Here is a 22,045-nt window from a genome sequence, read left to right as displayed (position 1 = left end):
AAATAATATCAAGAGCAGGAATAAGATAAAACTTGATAGATCGGGCTATTGAACTTACATTCTGTATACAAACAGAGGCTGAAGCATTTTATTGGTTTACTGTTTAATCAGAATATTGTAGCAGCCAGTGACTGCTGTCAGGCTCTTAAATGATGGATGTCCCACTTGACCAAAGCTAGACAGTATGTTTTATTAGTTGTATCTCCCGGGGCTGAATCGTCGGAAGGAATTTTAGTCAACAGCCTAGAATTTGTGGTGTGTATGGCCCTGCAAAGATATGCCAATTATGCAATGAAAAAGTGAGATTTTATCAGTTATTGTCTTTAAATTGAACACTAAAGACCGAAATTTAAAACCTCTGTTAGATCCAATGTATTATAAACACCAATTATGAAAATCACTTCCTTGTGAGCATGAGCTAATAATTGAAATATAATAAGCATATTAATGTAGCCAGAGGAGTCTTTTTGAGGATTTTGACAGCTGCAGCCATACAGTCTTTATACAGTTCAGCGGCCACAACATTAGTGCCTGCAGGGATGCTGTTCACTTTGAATCACCGTTTTGTGCACAGACCTTTTAGCCTTCATCACGATGAAGTCTCAAATGGGTATTGTTTGTGAGAAAACCTGCTGTGGTTAAATGCACACGTTCAGTGTGTGGATAGTTTTTAGTAAAGTAAGCGGGCTCAGGATTTATTTACAACTGAGGACACAGTCTGAATCCTGCATTTAATGCCTTTACATTAAATGCAGCTTAGTAAAGCTTCTAAAAAGAATCTGGAAAGCTGTTGTTTTTTTTAATACGCACTGCATATCACCTGACTGTGTCCACAAGAAGAAAGCAGAAATCTGCATGCTGATGTCACTGGTCCACATTTGCATAATGTTTTATCAGAGTGTGTTTTTTTTGTCTCTCGCAAAAATGGACCTGCTCTTCTTGCCAGGCCACAATTATTGGACTACTTCTTAATAAATGTGCATAAAAACATTTATTTCCGTGATCAGATTCAAATTCAAAACAGAAAAGGTCCTTAAAAATGCCCTCGAGTCACTGAGTCCCACACGATGAGATTTCTGCCAAACCTGTTTCACGTCGGGGGGATTTTTGATCACGAGCACTGAACATTTATGGCGTCTTTGGGTGCTGCCGGTTAATTCTGCTTGAACCAGATTTGAATCAAAAGCCCAAATAATATATAACTACACTGAGCATAGAGAGATATTGAAGCTATGTTTGTGAATGCACCAGTGCTGCATAAATAGATACATTAACACTCATGTCAAGTGCTAGAAATTACATTTCATGTGCTGGGTTTCAAGGTAAATTATCACAGTTGTAAAGATTGCTAAGAATAAAGCACCAAGCACATTTTCATTAAGAGCACCCCGGCTTGTCTTCAAGGTTAAGTTATGCACAGGGTGAAGTTTCTTCTGTGAAATTAAAGGGACACACATTCAGGCTGGTTTGCATACAGTAAAATTCAGAGAGACTGCCCTTTCCCAAAGAAGCGACTCCATTAGTTGTTTGCGCAAGCTCTTGTAATGACCTACCCTTGTATTTTAAAGTTAAGCAACCTCTAGAAGCTGTTTGAATAAATGCACATCAAATCTGTCCTGGTGTCATCACCTCTAGATTTAGGGGAACTCTGGACCCTGGTACCATCATGAAAGTCAAACCATGGTGGGTTTATTTCTAACCCTAACCAATAAATTTTCACGGTTAACTCAAACCAAGTAGTGTTTGTGCCTAAAATCAGCAACACATAGATATCACCAGAAATATGAAGAGATATTGAGATATCCAATTCTGTCCCCATCAAATTAGCCTACAAGACAGCCATGCACAGAAATCTAAACAGGCTGCATTTTGATGCAGATGACAGCCACTGTGACTGGTTATTGAGTTGCACATTGCCTTTCTGAAACAAAAAGTGGTAAGTTGTCATTGTATCCAACTATCCATCTCCCATTTCCCCATTTTCATAGCTGTGCTAAGCCACGTACAGACAGCCGATTCCAACAGCTTCTCTCTTTTTTTTTGGATTGCAGTAATTTCAGTAAAAGTAGCTGTTGTTCAATATTAGCTCCAGCTCCAACACGACTCAGTTTCAGTCACAATTTGTTGAAAGAAATCAAAGCGATTCAACACTGCAGCGCAGACGTCTTACTGCCAGCATTTTGGAGGGAGGGGCAATTGCAGAGTAAAGAAAGTTAGACAAATCGGAATTGGCGACTGAAAATAATAATCAGCAACAGACCAAGCTGCACATCTCAAGGCAAAGTGAAAGTCATCAGAAAACAAGTCCAGTCTTGTGGTCAAAGCTTGGGTCCTGCATGCTCTTTAAACGTCAGAGGACTGGAGGTTTGGTATGAAGGTTTGAATAGTCAGATGATTTAAATATTAGTCCTGACAGTTTCTTTTTGTGCACTCGAACTGATATTCTATTCAGAACTGGCAGCGAATTAAGCCTCAAGCAAATGAAAAATTATCACACTTAAAAGACTGAAAAATAATTAAGTAAAAACAACCTGTTCTGTTTCTAATGAATGTTCAACTCAGTGATGCATATGACATGTTAATGGGGTGTCTATCATTGCTTTATACCTCTTCAAAGTCAAAAAGCACTGTTAAAACAGCAGCACAAACATGTACTTGTGTTATAAATCTGCTCTCCTGATTGACCGCTGGGAGGAGAATATTCTCTGTGCTGTTCCAGCAGAGCTTTGTATTCATGTAGCCGGATACAAAGATCCGGGGATTCACTGGTGCCCTTCTCAGATTCTAACACCTAGATCTAGTTTCTCGAGGGCCAGGCGATGAAGGGCGTTTGTCCTGCTAAAATCCCATTAAAGCATATGGGACATAGAGGCTTTACCTTTCTTTAACGGAGTTTTCAATAATGCATGAAGTGGAACTAGAATATATAAAACACGAAGTCGTGGTTTTAAAGTACTCGATTTGATTTTTGTGAAACTTTTCTGTTAAGTGCTCACGTTCGCTCCCAGTTTTTTCTATCAGGAGTGAACAGGTCAACTGATGCTGTTCAATTTTATTACTCTTTTTGGCATGAAATTGCATCTCTGTTTCTGCCTGCTCACACCAGACACAGAAATTTTCATGGCTGCAGCCAGTAGATATGCACACGCGCGCACACACACACACACACACACACACACACACACACACACACACACACACACACACACACACACACAGAGTCACACAAACCTCTTCAAAATCTAAAAAGTCAGATGCAAATACGAACTCATTTTAAATGGGAAGCTTGCAGAATCTGTAATAAGTTAGATTAATAGCTGATTTTTAATGACACTGTCACCAGAGCTGCTTGCAGGATGTATGAGGCCTTTCCCTTTTGTTGATTAAATACCTGTGGCCATCACACAGCGGCAGGACTGAGACACTACATATGTTTCGTCTTTGCTGATTTAAAAGATGTGCAGCATATAATTATGCAAAGGTCAAACCGTGTGGGCTATTAGAAAGATCATACAGCTGTTATTATTATTATGGGAGCTCCAGCTTATGCAATCATGTAAATGACTTAAACAGACTTGTTTTTGTTTTAGCATATGCAGCTGGGTCTTGATTGTGTGCATATAAATGTGGACCAAATATGCCGTATGTAACTGAATACAGAGCATTTAATCGCTCGAGCAAATGTACAAATAGAAACACATTTTAGGGAGCAACATAAAAAAAAGGAGGATAATCTGCCTATTAGGGAGGCCGTCTATTCATACTCGAGTCGCGTATTCTGCGCTGCTGCTTTGGGACTCAGTTTTCTACCAGCCTGAACTTTCCTCTCAGCTCATTTGGAAACTGACATCCACTTTAAAACGGGATGATGAGCTGATGTGACTGTCCATAACTGAAACCATGTCTCGACTCCAACTGTGAATAATCTATTCCGCCTCTTAATTATGTATGCATACTGCTCCAGCCTCTTTCCCCACACTGCACTGTGAATCAAAATGGCAAGAATTACTTGGTCACACCCACCCGGGCTCGTACCCTGTGATTGCACTCGCACGAGGTTTTTGGGAAAATTGAGCCCCAGTTTGTGAAGCAAAGTGTTGTGAAATGCTTTTGCTGTGACATAAAGGATGGATGGATTTCTCCCAAAAATGAATACATGCAGCCATTCGTGGAAAGGCAATAAAAAGTAGGTTTCCGTGGCAAACACCTTTAAATCCATTAGAAATCAATCGCGAATACCTCAGCCGGCGGGGACCAGCTGCGCAATCTAAAAGCACAATTTTGAAATTCCTGTTTTTGTTTCTTTTTCATCCATGTGAGGGACACTGTTTATCTCAGGAAAAAAAACAGCACACTTCATCTGAATTCATGAGGATAGAGAGGAGGGTTTTTTTTAAAGCCCCGAAACCGACATTTAAATGAAACTGGAAATCCAGAAAATGAAAATACGTTCTAACCTGATCTGCCTCATTCCAAAAAATTATTTCATTTTCACTTGAAACATGGTGATAGAGTTCATGTCACAGCCACGGCGACCCGATAACATTTCTGTGACCGCCGAAAAAGATGTAAGGTGATTGGGATGCGTGGAATAGGAATGAAATACGAGGAGAGGGCAGAGATTAGGAGGGGCGGTCGGGGATTTTTGCGCTCATATTGCAGTGAGATCTCAGAGTGACAATAAGTGTCTAAGATTGTAATTCAAAGCATGACTGCAGAGGGCTTGTAGGAAATAGTTTGTATGTACAAAAAGTACTCTAATCTCCATTTAAACTCTGCTCAGACCCTTGAAAATGAATTCTACTTTAAGGGGCACTCTTCCCTCTTAAAGTGAGCAGAATTACTTTCAGGAAAACTTTAGAATTTGCCAGAAAAGTGGGTATTATTTGAAATAATTCACCCCTAAACTGGTTTGTTTAGAAAAGTTCTGCAAATTTGGCCTGATGTCCTCACCATCTGCCTCTTAGAGGGTTTTCCAAAACATCAAGGTCCCTCTTGCGCTGAATTGTTTAATTCAGATTAGAATAATGACCCCGCCAGCATCCTGCCGGCACAGCACAGCAGCTCCGTCTTCAGATTGAGTTGTTCAGTCAATCAATCAATCAATCAATCAATCAAAGCTTTATTCGTCACATGCAGGTTGCCCTGCAGTGAAATAGGACCCCCCCCCCCGACCTTACACATATAGCACAAACATTACATGGGGATACAGGTCAGAGATTGGTAGAATCAGAAAAAAACATTGAAATGTACACTACACTGGGGAAAGTACAAGAGGAAAAAAAGAGACCCCTACTCATGCTATGCTTCCATGGTAGGACAGCATGAGAACAGGAAACAAAAAAACTCCTCTGCACAAGAAGCACATAAATGTCCACAGCACAACATTGTGAAGACATGACAAGCCACAGGGGTGGGTGGGGGTTGAGGAGTAATCCGAAGCGAACACAGCAGCCACCCTGCACAGCGCTACCATTCCAGCGCGGCACACAGACCCGCCGTGCTGCCCCTTCAGGAAACAAGCATCGAAGTCAATCACAGATTCAATATTTACTTGACGATTCAATATTTACCGAGGCGCTTTGCAGCACGCGTGACTGAGGAATGCAGCGGCGAGGATCCTATCAAACACTCGTTACATCACGCATTTAAGGGTGAGATTGGGAGGGAGGAGGAGAGGATGGAGGATGTCTCATCTATTGCAACGAGACGCTGATGCAAGGTGTGCTGGAACCGAGCCTGATCCGCTGCTCGAAACGTGTTCCCGTTTTGTGTCGGATTCACTCGACTGGTTACACACATCTTGTCAGATGTGTATCAGCATTGCAAGAGAATGACTCACATTTAAAGTTTAACCTTCAGTATAAATATTTTAAAAAACAATATTCTTAGACATATATAGCTGGGGGAATGAGTCTTGGTCCTGTTGCCCCAGAGGACAGATGTCTTACACTACTGTAGGTCTGCTCCTTTTAGCTGGATGCACAGCACTGTGAATATTGGATCCTTGTGGAGTGTGGCTGTATACATGGAGCACGGTTGGAAGGGTGCATGCCAATAGCTTCGCCTCCGCCTAGCACTTGTTGCATCAACCTCAGAAGTATATTGTTTGATCCCTGAGTTTGATTAGTTTTTTATTTTTTATTTTACCGCTGTCAAAAGAAACATTTTGGTCTACTTAGCTCCTTATGTGCTTCTGCATTTATCTGCAATATCTATATGAAAAAAGAAAGCCAAAAACATAAAGACATTCAGACGCAGATACTTTGTAGTCTGGGAGCGAAGCTGCAATAGTAGAGTGCTTTGAACTGAAACATAAAGTGCACATAGCGCTGTAATAATTTACGTTCAAGCTCGCAGGAAGATGGGAGAAGTGGAGAGAGAAATCAAAACTGAGAATGGATTAAATTAATGGCCAAACATCTGAAAACATGGGTCCAGAAAAATATTCCTCTCCTGTTCTGCTCTTTTACTGTGTCTCAGTCCCTCAAATAAAATACACACACTACAGGCTTTTTACTAAAACTAAAAGCAGATGTAGGTAAACCATAGATATATAAATATATTTACCATGTAGTTGCACTGCACCCGCCAGCAGGCGTCAATCACAACCCACAGAGTTTGAAATGCCACAGCAGGGTGAGCCGTACTCTGAGATGGATAAATAAATAAATACAGTTGGGTTTTCATTTAATTCATTTTTTTTCTTATTTCCAAGATCAGACTTCCGCGCAGTTTGTTTAATGTTTTGCCGCTCTGAGCAGCCACTTCATTTCCTTTGGGCATTGCATTGTAAGACAGTAGAGCACATAAATAACACACTCAAAAATCAAGCATTTGCTAGAATGCGCGCCAACTCTCGGGTATAACTCCAGTTTCTTTAATCTCGGTTGTTATTTTTGCTGGCTTCACAGTCATTTCTGTTTACTGTAAAATTATACTTGTCAAGATAACTGTCCAGATGAGATGGAGAAAGAGGAAAAAGTGGTCCAGCTGATTAGACAAACACATCAGAACTGTCAAATGTATTTAGCGGAAGCGTCTCTTGTAAACATCGCCAGCAGCTTCTACCAAACGTTAATCCATTCGACTGACTCGGTGAAGGTTTGTTAGTGACATTATTGATTGTTTGCTTGCAAATAAAATCTAATGACATCTATTTGTCAGAGAAAACTACTCATTCAGCATAAAATGTGTTCCTGTAAATGATGTTTTTGGTATTTTTGTGCACTGGTCAAAAAAAAATCAAAGGAACACTTTGGAAACACATCAGATTTCAGTGAGAAAAGACAGTCGTGCTGGATACTGATGACTGGAAATGAAATCAACATACAGAGGGCTGAATTCACAGAAACACAGAAAATCAAAGTGAAAATAATGATGTGGCAAGCTAGAGAGTACAAAAACGATATGTTAGAAGCAGTCAGGATGTCAGGCCCTCAGGCCACCCTCATGAAGTCTGTTCCTGATTGTTTGATCAGAGACATTCACACCAGTGTCCTGCTGGAGGTCATTTTGTAGCTCAGGCAGCGCTCATCCTGTTCCTCCCTGCACAAAGGAGCAGATACCGGTCCTGTAATCTCCTCCATGTTTTTGAGACTGTGCGGGAGACATAGCAAACCTGTTGGCTATGGCACGTATTCATATGCTATCCTGGAGAAGTCGGACTACCTGTGCAACCTCTGTAGGGTCCAGGTATCACCTCATGCTACCAGTAGTGACACTGACTCTAGCCAAATGCAAAACTAGTGAAAAACAGCCCAAAAATATCAGGAGGGAAAATGTCAGTGTCCTCTACCTGTACAAACATTCCTGTTTTGGGGCTTGTCTCATTGTTGCCCCTCTAGTGCACTTGTTGTTAATGTCATTAACACGAAAGCAGATGAAACTTGTTAACAACCCCCCTCTGATACTTAACTGACCAGATCAATATCCCACAAGTTTAAATGACTTGATGCTGATAAAAGCTGTTCCCTTTGTTTGTTTCATTTTCTGAGCAGTTTATGTTATTATTGTGGTTGTAATGTGTGGCTTCACTTCAAACCCCTTTAAAATTTAAAAATGCATTGAGACGAACCAGTTGTCTTTTAGTTTTTTGCTAAAAATGATACAATAAGATATATTTGTGATAAGTAAAAGCATCTTTGTGTGAACCCCTTGTGTAGAAATTGTAGTCGCCACTAAATGTTTCTGGTAACTATCGATCAGTACTTAGAGGAGATTTCGTCTCCTCTAACAAAAGCTTCAGCGTTTGATGTTGGCGGGTTTCCTGCTTCCTTCAGCTCATTCCAAAACATTTCTATAGGATTAAGGTCAGGACTTTGACTTGGTCGTTCCAAACCATTGGCTTTATTCTTCTTTCACTAATCTTTGGCTGTGGGTCATGGTCTTACTGCATGACTCACTTTCTCTTGAAATTCAGTTCGCAGGGAAATGTCCTGACATTTTCTTTAAGAAATCGCTGGTGGAATTCAGAATTCATTGCTTCCCCTTTTGAAGGTAAGCTAACCTGGCACAAATGGAGAAAAACAGACCTAAACCATCATACTGATACAGATGACAGTAACTGCAGGTGGGATAAGGTTCTTATGCTGGATTATTGTGTCTTTCTTTCTCCAAACATGAAGTGTCTTATTTAAACCAAAATTTGTTGCATTATTCCAAAAGCCTTCAGGTTTGTTCTCGTGATCTTTGGAAAACAACAGACAGGCAGCAGCTTCTCTTTTTGAGAGCAGAATCTTTCTCACTGCAGCCAAGCTATGCACAGATTCAGATTTCAGTGCTCTCTTGAACTCATGAATATGAACATTAGCCAATGTGAGAAAGACCTTTAGCTGGTTACAGGCTACCTTTGCATAATCACTGACCTCCCACACTATACCTTGCTCTTGCTGTGATCTCTTCTGTGGAGGGCAACAACGGTCTTGAATCTTTTGAATCAATGCACTCGAAACTTTGTCTGAAGCCCTTTGAAAGCGTGTTTGTTTATTTACCTCCAGAAGCTTCCACTTGAGCCCAGTGGTTCTCAAATTCTGGCGGGTGGGGGGCACAACTCAAGCGAACCTTTAATGCTAGTCTGTAGAAATAATCCTAAAGAAAGAAAATAATGGGAATCTGGTCTTTAAGTGATAACGTATGAACCCTGCTTCCGGGTCCAAACTACTCTGCATTTATTAAGGCTACTGTGATTTTAACATATTATAATGCTCGGTATCTTGTTCTATTTAATCTGAACACATCCCATGAAAAAAAGGCAATGATCACTGTTGGGCTCTCTTGGTTTTTATTACCACTGTTCAATTTAAAGCTCTGTTTTTAAAACCTTACAATGTAACTACAGCCCAGCCCATGCAGCAGTATATTAATGACTAACTTCATATTGTGGATGAATTATCTCAATTGTTCACTGTGTTTATATTATGCTAACCATAGCTCTGTAGCCCGCCACCACGTAGCACATCGTTATATACCAGCTAGCCCAACATCAGTAGCACTACAAACATCGCTGCTGTTTAGTTTTCTGTCTTCATTTATTTTGGAAGTGATAGCAGAGCTGTACGTTTTAATTTTTCAGAAATCTCTCAGTCAGAACATGGTGTGTCATCTTTAGATGGAAGCTAGCAAGTTAACTTCCTGCTAACTTCTAACTCTGTTAAATTTCATAAATCCTCTTTTCATGGATGCCTGGATGTTAAACTTAATTGTTACACCTGGTAAAGCAGCAACGCTGATCATTTTATTAAAGATGAAAGGATTTAGACAGTTTTTAACTCTCGGTGATGCCGCAGTGTTTGTTTAACTTTAAAGCGGAGTTTGGACCCAGAAATGGCTAATTATGTCAGACTTAAACACCAGGTTGGACACACAGGTGCGTAAAGTCAGGGAAAATGAGACTAGGGGAAACCTCAAAGAAGGCACAAAGAACAAATAACTATCAAAATAAAGAAGGAAGTGAAACATGATAACTGAATTGAAAAACAAACACGAATTTACTGACACAAGAGGATGAAAAATAAACTCTAAAGAAACAGGAACTGAAAATGGAACAAACCAGCAATATGAACAGAACTATAACCAGGAAAGTAAGTAATACAATCACCAGAAAATACTCAAAATAAAGCAAAACTATAAAGTCCATAAACACGAGATGCTGTGGCAGTATGTTCAAAGCTCATGTTATGTTATTTTCTTGCTGTGAAACCAGTTCAGTCAAGTAGAAAGTAAGACACATCCAGCCAAGCTTGAGCTTTGCTAATATGACAAAGCATAAGCATCAGTAAAATATGTCAAATGTACATGTACTTCGTTGCTTTCTACTATAGATGAAAAGAGCTATAAAATGAGATCCTAGTTGTAACAAACTAAAATGATCTTTTGTTTTTACATGTGCGACTGCATGACGAACTGAATCCACACCAAGTCTTCTTTGAAACAAACAAAACCTCTCTCCCATCAGTCTTTGGCTCTCTGAGGTGCAGCGCTTACGTGCTTTACATCTGCTTTCTGTCAATAACCGCTCTGATTCTTAACTACCCACAATGGATCAGTAACCGGTTGATCTCATGCCCCCTTTCTGCTCTCCCTACGCAAGCACACGCGTACTTTAAACTGCACGTTTGTTGTTGTTGCTGTTGGTGGTGGTGGTTGGCTTTTGTTTTTTTTTCTTCCATAGTGATTCTCTCAAGGCTTTGATCAAATATAGAATAGAAGCTGCTCCCTCAAATCCACGTCTTCCTCCATCTCATCTGCCTCTGAGTACCGTTGGAAGAAGTCATTCCCCATACACTTCTGTATAAATACAGACATGCACCATACAAATACATGATATATGAAAAGTGTTTACGCTTCATATATTCATATAGTTTCATTTTTTGTTGAAAATATACCCCACAAAAAATTTCCTGGCAAATTGACTCAGCAACAGCCGTAGAAAGAAGATTTAGGAGAGGGTGAGAGAGGGAGAGAGGCCTGTTGAAGGGACAGACAGTCCGATTGAGAGAGGAAGCAAACGGGAATTGGAGACAGAGATGAAGAGAAATGAAGTGAGACAGAGGGAATTGGGGGGGGGAGGAAGGTGAGCGACAAGAGAGATGAAGGAGAGAGAGAGAGAGTGTGTGTGTGTGTGTGTGTGGGTGTGTGTGTGTGTGTGTGTGTGTGTGTGTGTGTGTGTGGGTGGGTGGGGGGGAAGGATAAACTATTTGTCACGCTGCTGACGGAGAGAGATTGAAAAAGAAGGAGTGGGAGAGAAGAGTGGAGGTTGTCTTGATATAATGCTTTCTTATGCTCTTAAAGTACCGCTGTAGTCTGTCTACTTAGCTCCAGCTCTGGCTTGTTTTGTTGCTTATTTCCTTTCTCTTCTTCTTTTTTTCCTCCTTTTCTTTATTTCCCTTTTGTCCTTCCTTCCTCGTCTGCCCTCCCCGCAGGCACGTCTATAATCCAGGTGACGGCGACAGATGCTGATGACCCGACGTATGGGAACAGCGCCAAGCTCGTGTACACACTGGTGCAGGGCCAGCAGTACTTCTCTGTCGATCCCCAGACAGGTGAGCGTGCTTATGTGCGTTTGCGTGTAACACACGTGGGCGGACGAATGTAAAAGATGCGCAGATCTCAGAAGGCAAACACGCACGCATGCAGCAGGAAAGCGACATACGTGCAAGATGTTCAGGAGCGAACAGCTGAGCTCGGTCTTCACAGTACCCGACATGTCTGTGCTGTGTGACGGCCTAAGGAGACGCACACGTGTTCGTGTAGGTGTGTGTGAGACACAGGTGGAGTGAAACACTGGGGAACCCGTGGACCTGCATGCATGAGTACAGAAACATGTCTCTGACTTTCTCACACACACACACACTGAAAGCAACACTTCCCCCCCAGTGCAACTCCCATTCTCTTGTCACACTTAGTCATCCATCTTTCTCTCTTCCCCTTTTCCCACTTGTGCCCCATCAAACACATACACACTTGCTCTTTCAAGCACACCCCCCCTCCCCCCACCTCCACCTCTTTCCCCCTCTGCGGTTCGCTCCAGCATGAGCTGGCAGAAATGTATTCACGCCGCCAGGCTGCGTGTGCCGAACAACAGCCTAATATTATTATTTCTGGGTGAAGCAAAAGCGAAAAAGACACGTTTAAAGACACACGTCAGCGAAGGCTTATGATCTCTGATGCAGGGCAGATTACAAAAGGGCTTCAAGAAGGCGTCTGGCGTGCCTGTTGTCACCGTGTCGGAGTCTCGCACACGTCACCTGAGGGCAAAAAGTTTTATTGTCGAGCGTTTAGGGGTTGAGGGCGGAGGAGGGCGCTTTATTTATTAATTTATTTATTTAACTTTATGATGATTACTTTTTTAGCAGTCTACCTTGGAGGGGACTTTTAGCTCTGTTTAGTCAGAAATGGAGCACTGACTGTCTTGATGTTGTAGGTGCTGTTTTGATAGGCAGCGCGCATTGAAGAGACATTAAGTTTCACAGTAAAACTCCATATCTATTAACTTTTTCAGATTTTTGTTTTCTGTCTGCCTGTAGAAGTGAGAGCCTCCATGTGAGCGTTTATTTTGCCCACACAGTCACAGGTGGCCAGCACTCGTGTTTTGCTCATTGAATGTCAATGCCTGGTAATTGATTGCCTCGGCACGTGAGGACCTCTCAAATAACCAAAGGGAGCTGCAGGACTCTTTGAAATATAAGCCTAATTCCACACAGTGTGTATTAGCCGTGACACTGTGCTTTCAGAAGAGCTTCAGCATTCCGAACATGTCCGCTCTCCTCTTCTCGACTCCCTATCTCCCTCTTTTCAATCACCCCCCATTTCTCGTCGGTTCCATCACCGAGGGTCTTTTTCAGAATGTGCACTCGGAGGCGAGCGTGTTCGCTCATACATTTACTTTGTTTGTTTATGAATTCTGCTCAGAAAGCTCGACATATTTCTGCCTGTTCGTTCGTTAGCATTCAAAAGCAGCCCAGGCTGAATGTGATTCACCTTGAGCTGCCAAGTCATCCAGGCCGGTGTTTTTTGGTTGATGCTTGGCGAGAGCGGGCAGAATTTGATGTGCAACATCCAATCACATGTAGCAGAATGAGGTCATTTGCACGGGGGAGGTGATCGATGTCGAACACGAGTAAATGATTCGTCTTTGTGTGCCGCTAAAGAGCATGAGACACAGAACGTGATTTTATGCTCTGTCAGCATGTCTATCTGCTGCAGCGTGGTGATTTGTCTTTTCCAGATGAGCCCCCTTTTCACATATCTGTTTATGTACGTGTGTTTCTGTGCGCCTTCAACGGGACATTAAGTTATATATTGTAGCTGTCAAATGGAAAGTGAGTGTCTCCAAAATGTCAGAAAAACTGCCACATTGTCAGGAAAAGCAGCTCGGTGACGGCGTACGTCGATATCGTCCAATAGGCTGTGAAAGGGCAAAGCAGAACTTTAAAAACACTCCGATTAAACTCAAATTACGGGCTTTTAACACAGAAACAAATTGAGGATTGCTTTGGAAATGATAAAACAACTGCTATAAGTGGTAACTTTACAGTTTATTGTGTCGTAAGCTGAATTTTATACGCCATAAACTGGTCTGTTGTTTAAGTACACCAGTAAAATTACAGTTCTGTTGTCATGGGAAGGATGAGTAAACCACCGTACCAACAGAGATGCCACCATCTAAAATTAAAGCAAGTTTATTTGTTGAAGGTGCTGCCATGCTGTTTGTGTAAAGTTTGAATGAATTTGATATCATTTCTTGTGTTTCCTGATGTTTTCCTTTCACCGTGTCGGCCATGCTCCTCTGTCTCTGCCCTCCTGTTTGTCTCCGTGTTAGTTTTTCGTACTTTCATAGTTTTTTTTTGTTTGTTTTGCTTTGATATCTTTTACTTTTTTGTGCGCTTGACAGTTTTCTCTCTCCCTCGGTCAGTTGTCCGTCCATCTGTTTGCCCTCCACTTCTCCTCATGTTCCCAGGTTGTTCTTTGTGCTTTCCTCTACTTTTTTATTGTTTTGTTTTTTTTACCTTATTTGTTTTAAAGCTCACTTGTTGGTGTCTAAACCTTCTACACACATAACAGAACCTTACCCAATTGATTTCAGTGCATTGTAAAAGTAACTTGATTGGTGGATGTCAGGACTTTTAAATTAATCATTTATGAGAATAGTTACACATACAGTCAAGTGAAAAGAATGTTTTCATAGGGCTCTGTGCAGTCCTGTGAGAAATTAAATACGGCTTGTGATTCAATAGTTTGTAAAACAGCTGGATGATTTTATCTGTCTCACAGATCATTGTGGAGACATTTTGGCCCACTCCTCTTTGCAGCATTATTTGTTTATGCACAGCTTAAAGTCCCACTGCAACATTTCAGTCAGATTAAGATCCAAACTTTGACCGGCTCATTGCAACACCTTAATGCTATTCTGTTTTAGATTTACTGCTTCGCTTGGGATCATTGCCTGATTGCATGACCCAGTTTTGGACAACATTTGGCTCCAGAATACTTTGATATAAAGAGTAGTTCATGGTTAACTCAATGACCAAAAGGTGCCCAGGTCCTGTGGTTGGAAAACAAGCCCAAATCATCAACCCTCCACCACCATGCTTAACAAGTGTTTGTGTTGATATGCAATGCTTGGTTTGCTCCAAGTGCAGTCCTGTGTGTCTTGGCCAAAAGGCTCTGCTTTGATCTCATCTGTCCAGCAGACACTCCTGGGAAGATTGTAGCATTGCATTAAGCTCAATGCTCCAGACCAGCAAACTGCCAAAACAGTTACAGAGGTGCCAATGATTAGTTACCAATGTTCATTTGATTAGCAGCACCAAGCTGTTACTTACCCTCTTAATTTCTATGGAAGCTCTGATGATGTTTTTCACAGGACTGCATAGAGTCCTATGAAAACATTGTTTTCACATGACTGTATTTATCTGCAAAATATACAAAATAAACTTGCACGGGTTAGCCCACCTGATTTACAGAGGGTGCATGAATAATTCAGAAATTAGTAATTAATCTAGCACGTTACCTATATTTTGCAGAGGCCTGATGGTAGTTTGCCTGCATTAATATTTGCATGGGGGATTCAAGCGGTCCATTTACTGTAATACTATTTTTTATAGCTAACTACATAAAACTACAAATGATTAGCGGCTGTAAAGGAAGAAAGTGAGTGTTGATTTTGTCATTCTCTGCTACAAGTGAGCAACATTTGACAATTCCCAACCCATTTTATTTCATCTTGACTGCTGTGAAGGAATATACAGGCAGTGCATTCCTCAGGCGGCACACACTTGACATTTTTTTCAGTGCTCGTGCAACAGGACTGTGGTTGTGTCGTGCTCACAGGGCGACGTCATCATGGATAAATCTCACATATCTGAGCCTGAGGAATACATCACTGTGACCAAGCATTTTATAGAAAGCCAGAGCTGACATTCTTGCCCTTTCACATAAAAAGTGGGTTGTTTTATTTTTGGGTGTTATGTATGACCTGTTAACAAGTGGACATTCTTTTGCAATAAAATCAACTGAGTGGTATTTTTCTGCTGGCTTGTGACCTTTTTGTGATACATTTGTTTCATTTTGCATGTACATTGTTTAAGTTTGCGGGAATGTGTACTTTTCAAAACTGGCAACACTGCTAATTAGTTTTTATGTGACTCTAATGGAATAACCAGTACTTAGATTTATAAATAAGGGTTGCAGACCATCAGGACCAAACTGTGTTATATAACAACTTGTTAACATTTATACCTGAAGGCTAAATGGCATACTGGAAATCAAGAATGACCTTTCATTAATGACTTCCTCACATGTGTAACTGCGGTGCTGATGAAGTCTTTAATAAAGGGTCATGACTTTCTCAGTTCATAACGGGAAGTCAGATCTGTTGTTATAAATGTTAATAAGTCATTAATAAAAGGTTACGGTGTCTGTTTATTAATTTACCACTTCATAGGACATTTAGTTCTTGTCAGATCTATTGGCGGTTCTGACTCAGTCGTCAATAAAGACTTATTACATTAATGCAATTCTTAAAGACTGATCACAGCATGTGGATTTTACTGCAAACAGTCAAATTAACTGTAAACTCGGAAAGCTGTGCCTAATTAGAAAGTGGTACCTTCAAATGTGTAACAGATAGATCCACATACCAAAGGTGTGACTGCAATATTTTATCTGAGAGTAAGAAGATTGTAAGGAAGTTATAGATGTGAAGAGAGCAGGATGAGGTCCTGCTGTGCAGAGAGATTTTCTTCCAAAACAGAGCGCAGGCCAGAAAGTATATTTTTAAAGCCAGAAAGTTCAGTTAATCATAAAGTTATAAATATTGATCACAAAAGAGTTTCAGTCTCACGCAGATGTATTGTGATCATTTGTTGCCAAGTGGTAGAAACCAAGGTTCATGGTCCTTGTGATGCTACCCTATGTGTGTGTTTTCTCCAGGTATTCTACGAACAGCTGTACCCGATATGGACAGGGAGACCCATGACCAGTACCTGGTGGTGCTTCAGGCTAAAGACATGGGGGGGCACCTAGGAGGATTATCTGGGACCACCACTGTAACCGTCAGGCTTACCGATGTTAATGACAACCCACCACGCTTCACACAGAGTGAGTAACTCAGCAGCTTATACCGCTACCAAATAAAATATAGAACAGGAATAGAGAGGCAGCAGTCTGGGGAAAATTACTGCTGCAGAGAGTGCATCACATCCCACATACATGCACGCTAACTGTACATACTGCCCACTGCTCACGAGAGCACACGCCGTGCAAGAACAGTGGAGCCATCAGCCAGTGTAAAATAACTGTGTGTACTTTTAACCATTTTGTTATGCCTGTGTAAAGTTTCTAGCTTCCGATATAGGGAAGGGATGAAGAGAAAACAAACACTGAGCTGCATAACAGCATAAACACCATGTTTGTTTTGCACCAGAAGGCAGAAGAGTTGTTGGACCTTTCTGACCTGCAGGTCCTGTCAGGATTTTCACAGCAGCAGTCAGGCAGAGGAGATTCCTGCAGGGCTGCAAAGTACCTCATCAAACATTCAGCCATGGATTTAGCTTGCCTCTGCTATGATAGATCGGCTGCTATTTCCAACAGCAGCTACACTGTCAGATTATATCTGACAGCACGTCAATGTAGGAAACCCTAATTGGCTTCCTAATAACTTTGAATATGGTTAATTGAATTACACTGTTTGCAATCATGACATCGTTTTAGTAAAAATCATAGATGTGATAGGTCTTTCGCACTTGCAGTCTATGAAATATGTTTTTGATAAATGAAATCAAATTAAAATTTACTCTTGTGGATTAAACAAAATATAGACCAAATTAGCGGTTGGCATAATGGTGAAGATGATGTAATCAAGACGGGTTATTAGATATTGTCCTGTTGGCGATTATAATGTTAATCATTCTTCCAAATAGGAGGCAGATCTTCTTCTTCATGTACTAGACTGATGTGAATAAGACAGGCTGGGATTAATTAATTCTCTTCTTTGGTATGTCACCAAAAGAATGGTAGGTGTGTTCTTTCATACCCTCGAAAGGACAAGCTAGTTAGGCCTCCTGTGAATGATCAAGAGAATCATGTGGCCTTGGTCGCCAGGGTTCTCCTCGTATTTTACTTAAGGTCGTCCTTTCTGCCATTTCTCCTCTAAGCAGCTCCGTCTCCTCCAGTTTAATTGCTGACCTTCTTCCAATTAAAGTGACGAGGACAGGAGTTGGGAAATCACTTTTGTATGACTGCTGTAGAGGAGCTGGTAGGAACCATACAGTACTATGCATAGTTTACTTCCAAGGACTTTGACTTTCTTACAATTTTTTAAAATGGTCTTGATCAGTAGCCCTTCAGCTTTCTGAGGGTCTTTCAAAGTTTTTCTTTGGATATTTGCTGATTTCCACTCATTTTCAGTCCAGTCCTTATACTGACCATTTTTAGAAGGTTTATGTATTTATTTAATAATATGTGCTATCACTTATAATGCTGAGATATGAATCATCAAAGCCTGAAAAAAGAAACATCACTCAAGTAGTGAGCCAGTTTTCTGTCTATACATCAAAGACAACTTGGCAAAGAACCCATTTTAAATTGTATCTGTAGGATAGATGATGGATCTTTAGGCACTCTGTTACTCTTAGCCTCTAATAAAAGCATTTAATGTGTAACAGTTTCTTCAGTTGCATCTATAAAAATGTACCAAGAATCTATCATAGTTTGACAAATATAAAGCAGTATTTTGGTAACACGAACTATTAGCTGAATACTTGGCGTATCTCAGCATAGTGTGCATTATGTAAATAAAAAAATCAGAAGGAACTGCTCAAGTGGAGGACAAAAGAATCGATCTAAAACAGATCAACTGTATGTGACAGTCATGTCCTTAAGAGGTATTAAAAAATTCAGCAAAGACCTGAAACAAGGACTGAGAGATGCATCTTGGCCTTCGGTTGATCCATATTTCCCATTTTCTTAGCAATAGATAGATAGATAGATAGATAGATAGATAGATAGATAGATAGATAGATAGATAGATAGATAGATAGATAGATAGATAGATAGATAGATAGATAGATAGATAGATAGATAGATAGATAGATAGATAGATAGATAGATAGATAGATAGATAGATAGATAGATAAAAAATAACAGCATAAAGCATCTGTGGCATAGCAATTGCATTCTTACACGTTTTTTCTTTTCATTAGAACTTTGGAGCTTTGGTGTGATCTGAAGGCTGTTGTAAAATAGGCGCGACTACAATTTGAAATTCTTTTCTATAAATGAAATTCAAGGCAAAGTCATTTTAAATGTGTGACTGAACCAAGCGTACTCAGACATTAAGTTTGAAAGATACAGCAATTGCTTGTTGTTGAGCTTCTCCCAGTTTTCATACAAGTCACTGAGTCAGAAACTTATAATTAAACGGATTTCATATAATTTCGTTGTCAGAATAAGGATTTTAGCTCACATGGTAGTGGGATTTTAATATTTCCTGGTAATATTTAGACATTTTATTTATCAATAACAGCTGTCGATATGTATGCTGATCATAACAGTGTGTTTAGAGTTTAGATGGAGTTACAATCTTAGTAGCAGTATAACTAGTTTGCATTTCTCTGTGCTGTGCTGAAAAAGTCACTGTTTTCTAAATCAAACAGCATGGGGTGAAAGTGCCGTAGTGTATCAGAAACCACAGGAGCTGTAGAGCATTTCCGATGCTCAAGCACAGGGAAGCTTTCAGCTAAAATCTGATGGAAAACTCGAGATGCATGCATGACTCCATCACCGAATACGGTTATGCAGGTAAAGCCGACAGAACCGCTTCCATTTGACAGTGACATCATGTACCAATTCTTGGAATGAGGTCTAACACGGGAGCAAAGGAAAACAGACTCAGGAGCTTGAGACTTGGTCTGTGCCATGACTGTGCTTTGAAAAATTCATGAGTTTCATTGTTTTTGTTGCCAAATTGCCAAGGTTTTGGAGCTGTGAGAGCACCTCTTGTTAAATTCAGAATTTAAATGAACTGCAGATCTGTTTCACTGATACTTTTATTCACCAATTTGGTTCATTTAAAGTAATTTGTTTTAAACGTAGCTTAAAATGTAATATTTTTGAAAGGCTTTTGTAGCTTAGCTTGCTACGTTAGCTTCAGTGTCATTTGAGGTAATGTAGAATAACTGATGGCTTACTCATATGCTTCCCAAGTAGCACGTTCTAAGCTGTGTAACAGCCTCTGTTATAGCACCACCTGGTCTTCTTTTTTTAATGAGCAGTGAGTAAATCCACAATATGTTCTTAGTGAATGTAGAGCAGTGACACGCACCTGTCCCTTTAGCCAGGTCTCCCTGCTGGAGTCTCAAATACTTCTCTTTTGTGACAGCCATCAAATATCTCATCAAATATGAACACTTTAAAGTACTCCTTGGTCTCACATCCAAACCCATTTGGTAAATGCAATTTTTCAGTGTACAAAGACATGTTTTAACCTAAACAACGACCTGTTTCGAAGTTAATCAGTTAGTTTTTAGTGGCTGAATCTAACCGGTGAATGAAACCAAGGGTAAGCAGCAAGTTAAAACAATAGAAACAAACTGCAGCACTACTCCCACAACCTGTGCAACTGTTGGATCAGTCTACGTTCCACATGCATTACTTGCACAGGGTGATGTGCTATTTGATAAAAGCTTTGCCAAAATTGGGGTAATGATGTACTGGAGTAGCAGATTTGCTAACTGAGCTGAACCTCCATCAAGGATGGTGTTTTGGACCTGAGGCCTGGAGGGCTTCTTGGAGGAAAGCTGGGCCCTGTTTTGATCTTTGTGGGTGATGAGGAGTCTCACGGTGCTGGTAGCGCCTTTAAACCTTCACCGTACACCAAAATCTGTTGGCTGTTACCTCCTCATGTTCTTCTGATGACTCCCTGTATGAGTTTGCTTTGTTGAATGCACTGATGTTAACCTACACGTAACCTAGAGAATTTGTGTGTGTGTCTCGGTGTGCAAACAGTCCACATATTCCTACGTTTTTCTGTATGTCTCTGTGTATCCCTGAGCCTCTGCTTGCCTTTTTTTTCTTCCCCCTCACGCACTCATGCTCTCTTGTGCTTGCGCGAACACCATCAAAGCCTGCCACCCCGCCGCTCTACTCAATTACACACCCAGGCTTTTAAAAAGACACCCTCAAATCCGGCTCCCGCGTCTCCCAAGGTCAACACTGCTTATTCCTTGTGGCATTTAGCAAAGGGAGAGGATTACACTGGTACGTATGAACCAGGTATTGGCTGTACATTATAGCCTTAACAAGAAGGAAAAAAACCAGCCTGCTTTGTGGGCTCGTCTCTTCACAGAGCCCTTGAATTTCTCACTATCCAAAACATGATTTTAGGAACTAAGTGGGTTTGTTGTGTGTTCAGTTTTGAAAGCCATCGGGGGATTTCTTGTGCCCGGAGGAGGCAGTATAGCAAAGGGAAAGTAGGCTACGGTGCAGATTGGAGGTTTTTTGTCTAAATGATTAGTGGAGATTGTGGGATATTTTCAGATGCTTCACTGGCAAACATAACGCTCTAAACACTCTTTATCAAATGGCATGCATTGTGCTCCAAATGTATTTGGACAGGACCTTGTTTCTGTTAGATTTTAGTTCTTTGGTGCAGGGAAGGCTTTTAATTTTAGACCCATCCATATCAAATTGTTAAAGAAAAAGCGCTTTTTGAACAGCTGTGTACGGCAACAACGCAAAAGCAGCGAGAAATCGTTTTCTGTAGCCTCCTGACACAAATTCAGAGTTATAGAAGTTTTATCCCAGAAACATGATTCCACTTAGAAGTGTTAATACTGGGAATACCCGCTTCTCAGCGGGTCTGCTTTTTATGACACAAGTAAACTGAAAAATGTTTGTTTTCAGCGACGCGTCGTTAACAAGCCAGACGGCTGTCTGTTACTGTCTCATTTCACATTCCGGCATAATTAACAGCTTAATCAGGAAAAGAGCTTTCCTGATTAAGCTGTTAATTATGCCAGTGCAAAGTGGAATACATGGATGAGTAATTGTGTGAAAGTAAACATGGGTACTGGGTATCAAACGCAAATAATTAACTATCTGTCACCCCGCTTCAGGACTGCTATAGTAAATGACTTTCTACTCTTCTGGAAATCCGGCAAAGACGATAGGGCTTTCACAGCTTCATATAATTTGTAGCAGGACCATAGTGGTGTTGTTTGAGGGCTGATTTGAAATTTCATACCCTTGTTTCCATGTAGTCATTTATTCAGACATGTTTTCCCATGTTTACTATAGCTGAATAATTTATGGCTGTGTGTACTCCAAGCTGAATTCTCCCTAGGATAAATTGAAAAAGAGGCTAGCTCAACGGCTGGAAGAGTACCTAAAAATAAGATGACCACTTTATTTATTAACACATATTAAGTCCTACCGCTCGATAAGGGAGGGAAACATGGTTAAAATTTTAAGATGCCCTTTTTTTTCTTAAAGCCTTTAAAAAAAATATTAAACTTTTAAAACTTTATCAAAATCATCCAACCTT

The 22,045-nt window shown here is 40.6% G+C and overlaps 1 protein-coding gene across 1 annotated transcript in view; it reads left to right on the top strand.

Annotated features, from left to right (window-relative positions):
- The window catches only part of cdh24b (cadherin 24, type 2b), a gene marked incomplete at its 3' end in the record, with an annotated part of 166,676 nt that overhangs the window by 88,437 nt on the left and 56,194 nt on the right, over positions 1 to 22,045 (top strand). The window contains exons 4-5 of the mRNA XM_080907825.1: positions 11,424 to 11,543; positions 16,435 to 16,602. Coding sequence (XP_080763951.1) covers positions 11,424 to 11,543; positions 16,435 to 16,602 — 288 coding nt within the window. The remainder of the gene's footprint in view (positions 1 to 11,423; positions 11,544 to 16,434; positions 16,603 to 22,045) is intronic.

This window comes from Rhamphochromis sp. 'chilingali', assembly GCF_963969265.1.
Source record: "Rhamphochromis sp. 'chilingali' genome assembly, chromosome: 16".
Taxonomy (NCBI): domain Eukaryota; kingdom Metazoa; phylum Chordata; class Actinopteri; order Cichliformes; family Cichlidae; genus Rhamphochromis; species Rhamphochromis sp. 'chilingali'.
Note: the sequence above shows the minus strand (reverse complement) of the source record. Positions and strands in the feature narration are given on the sequence as shown.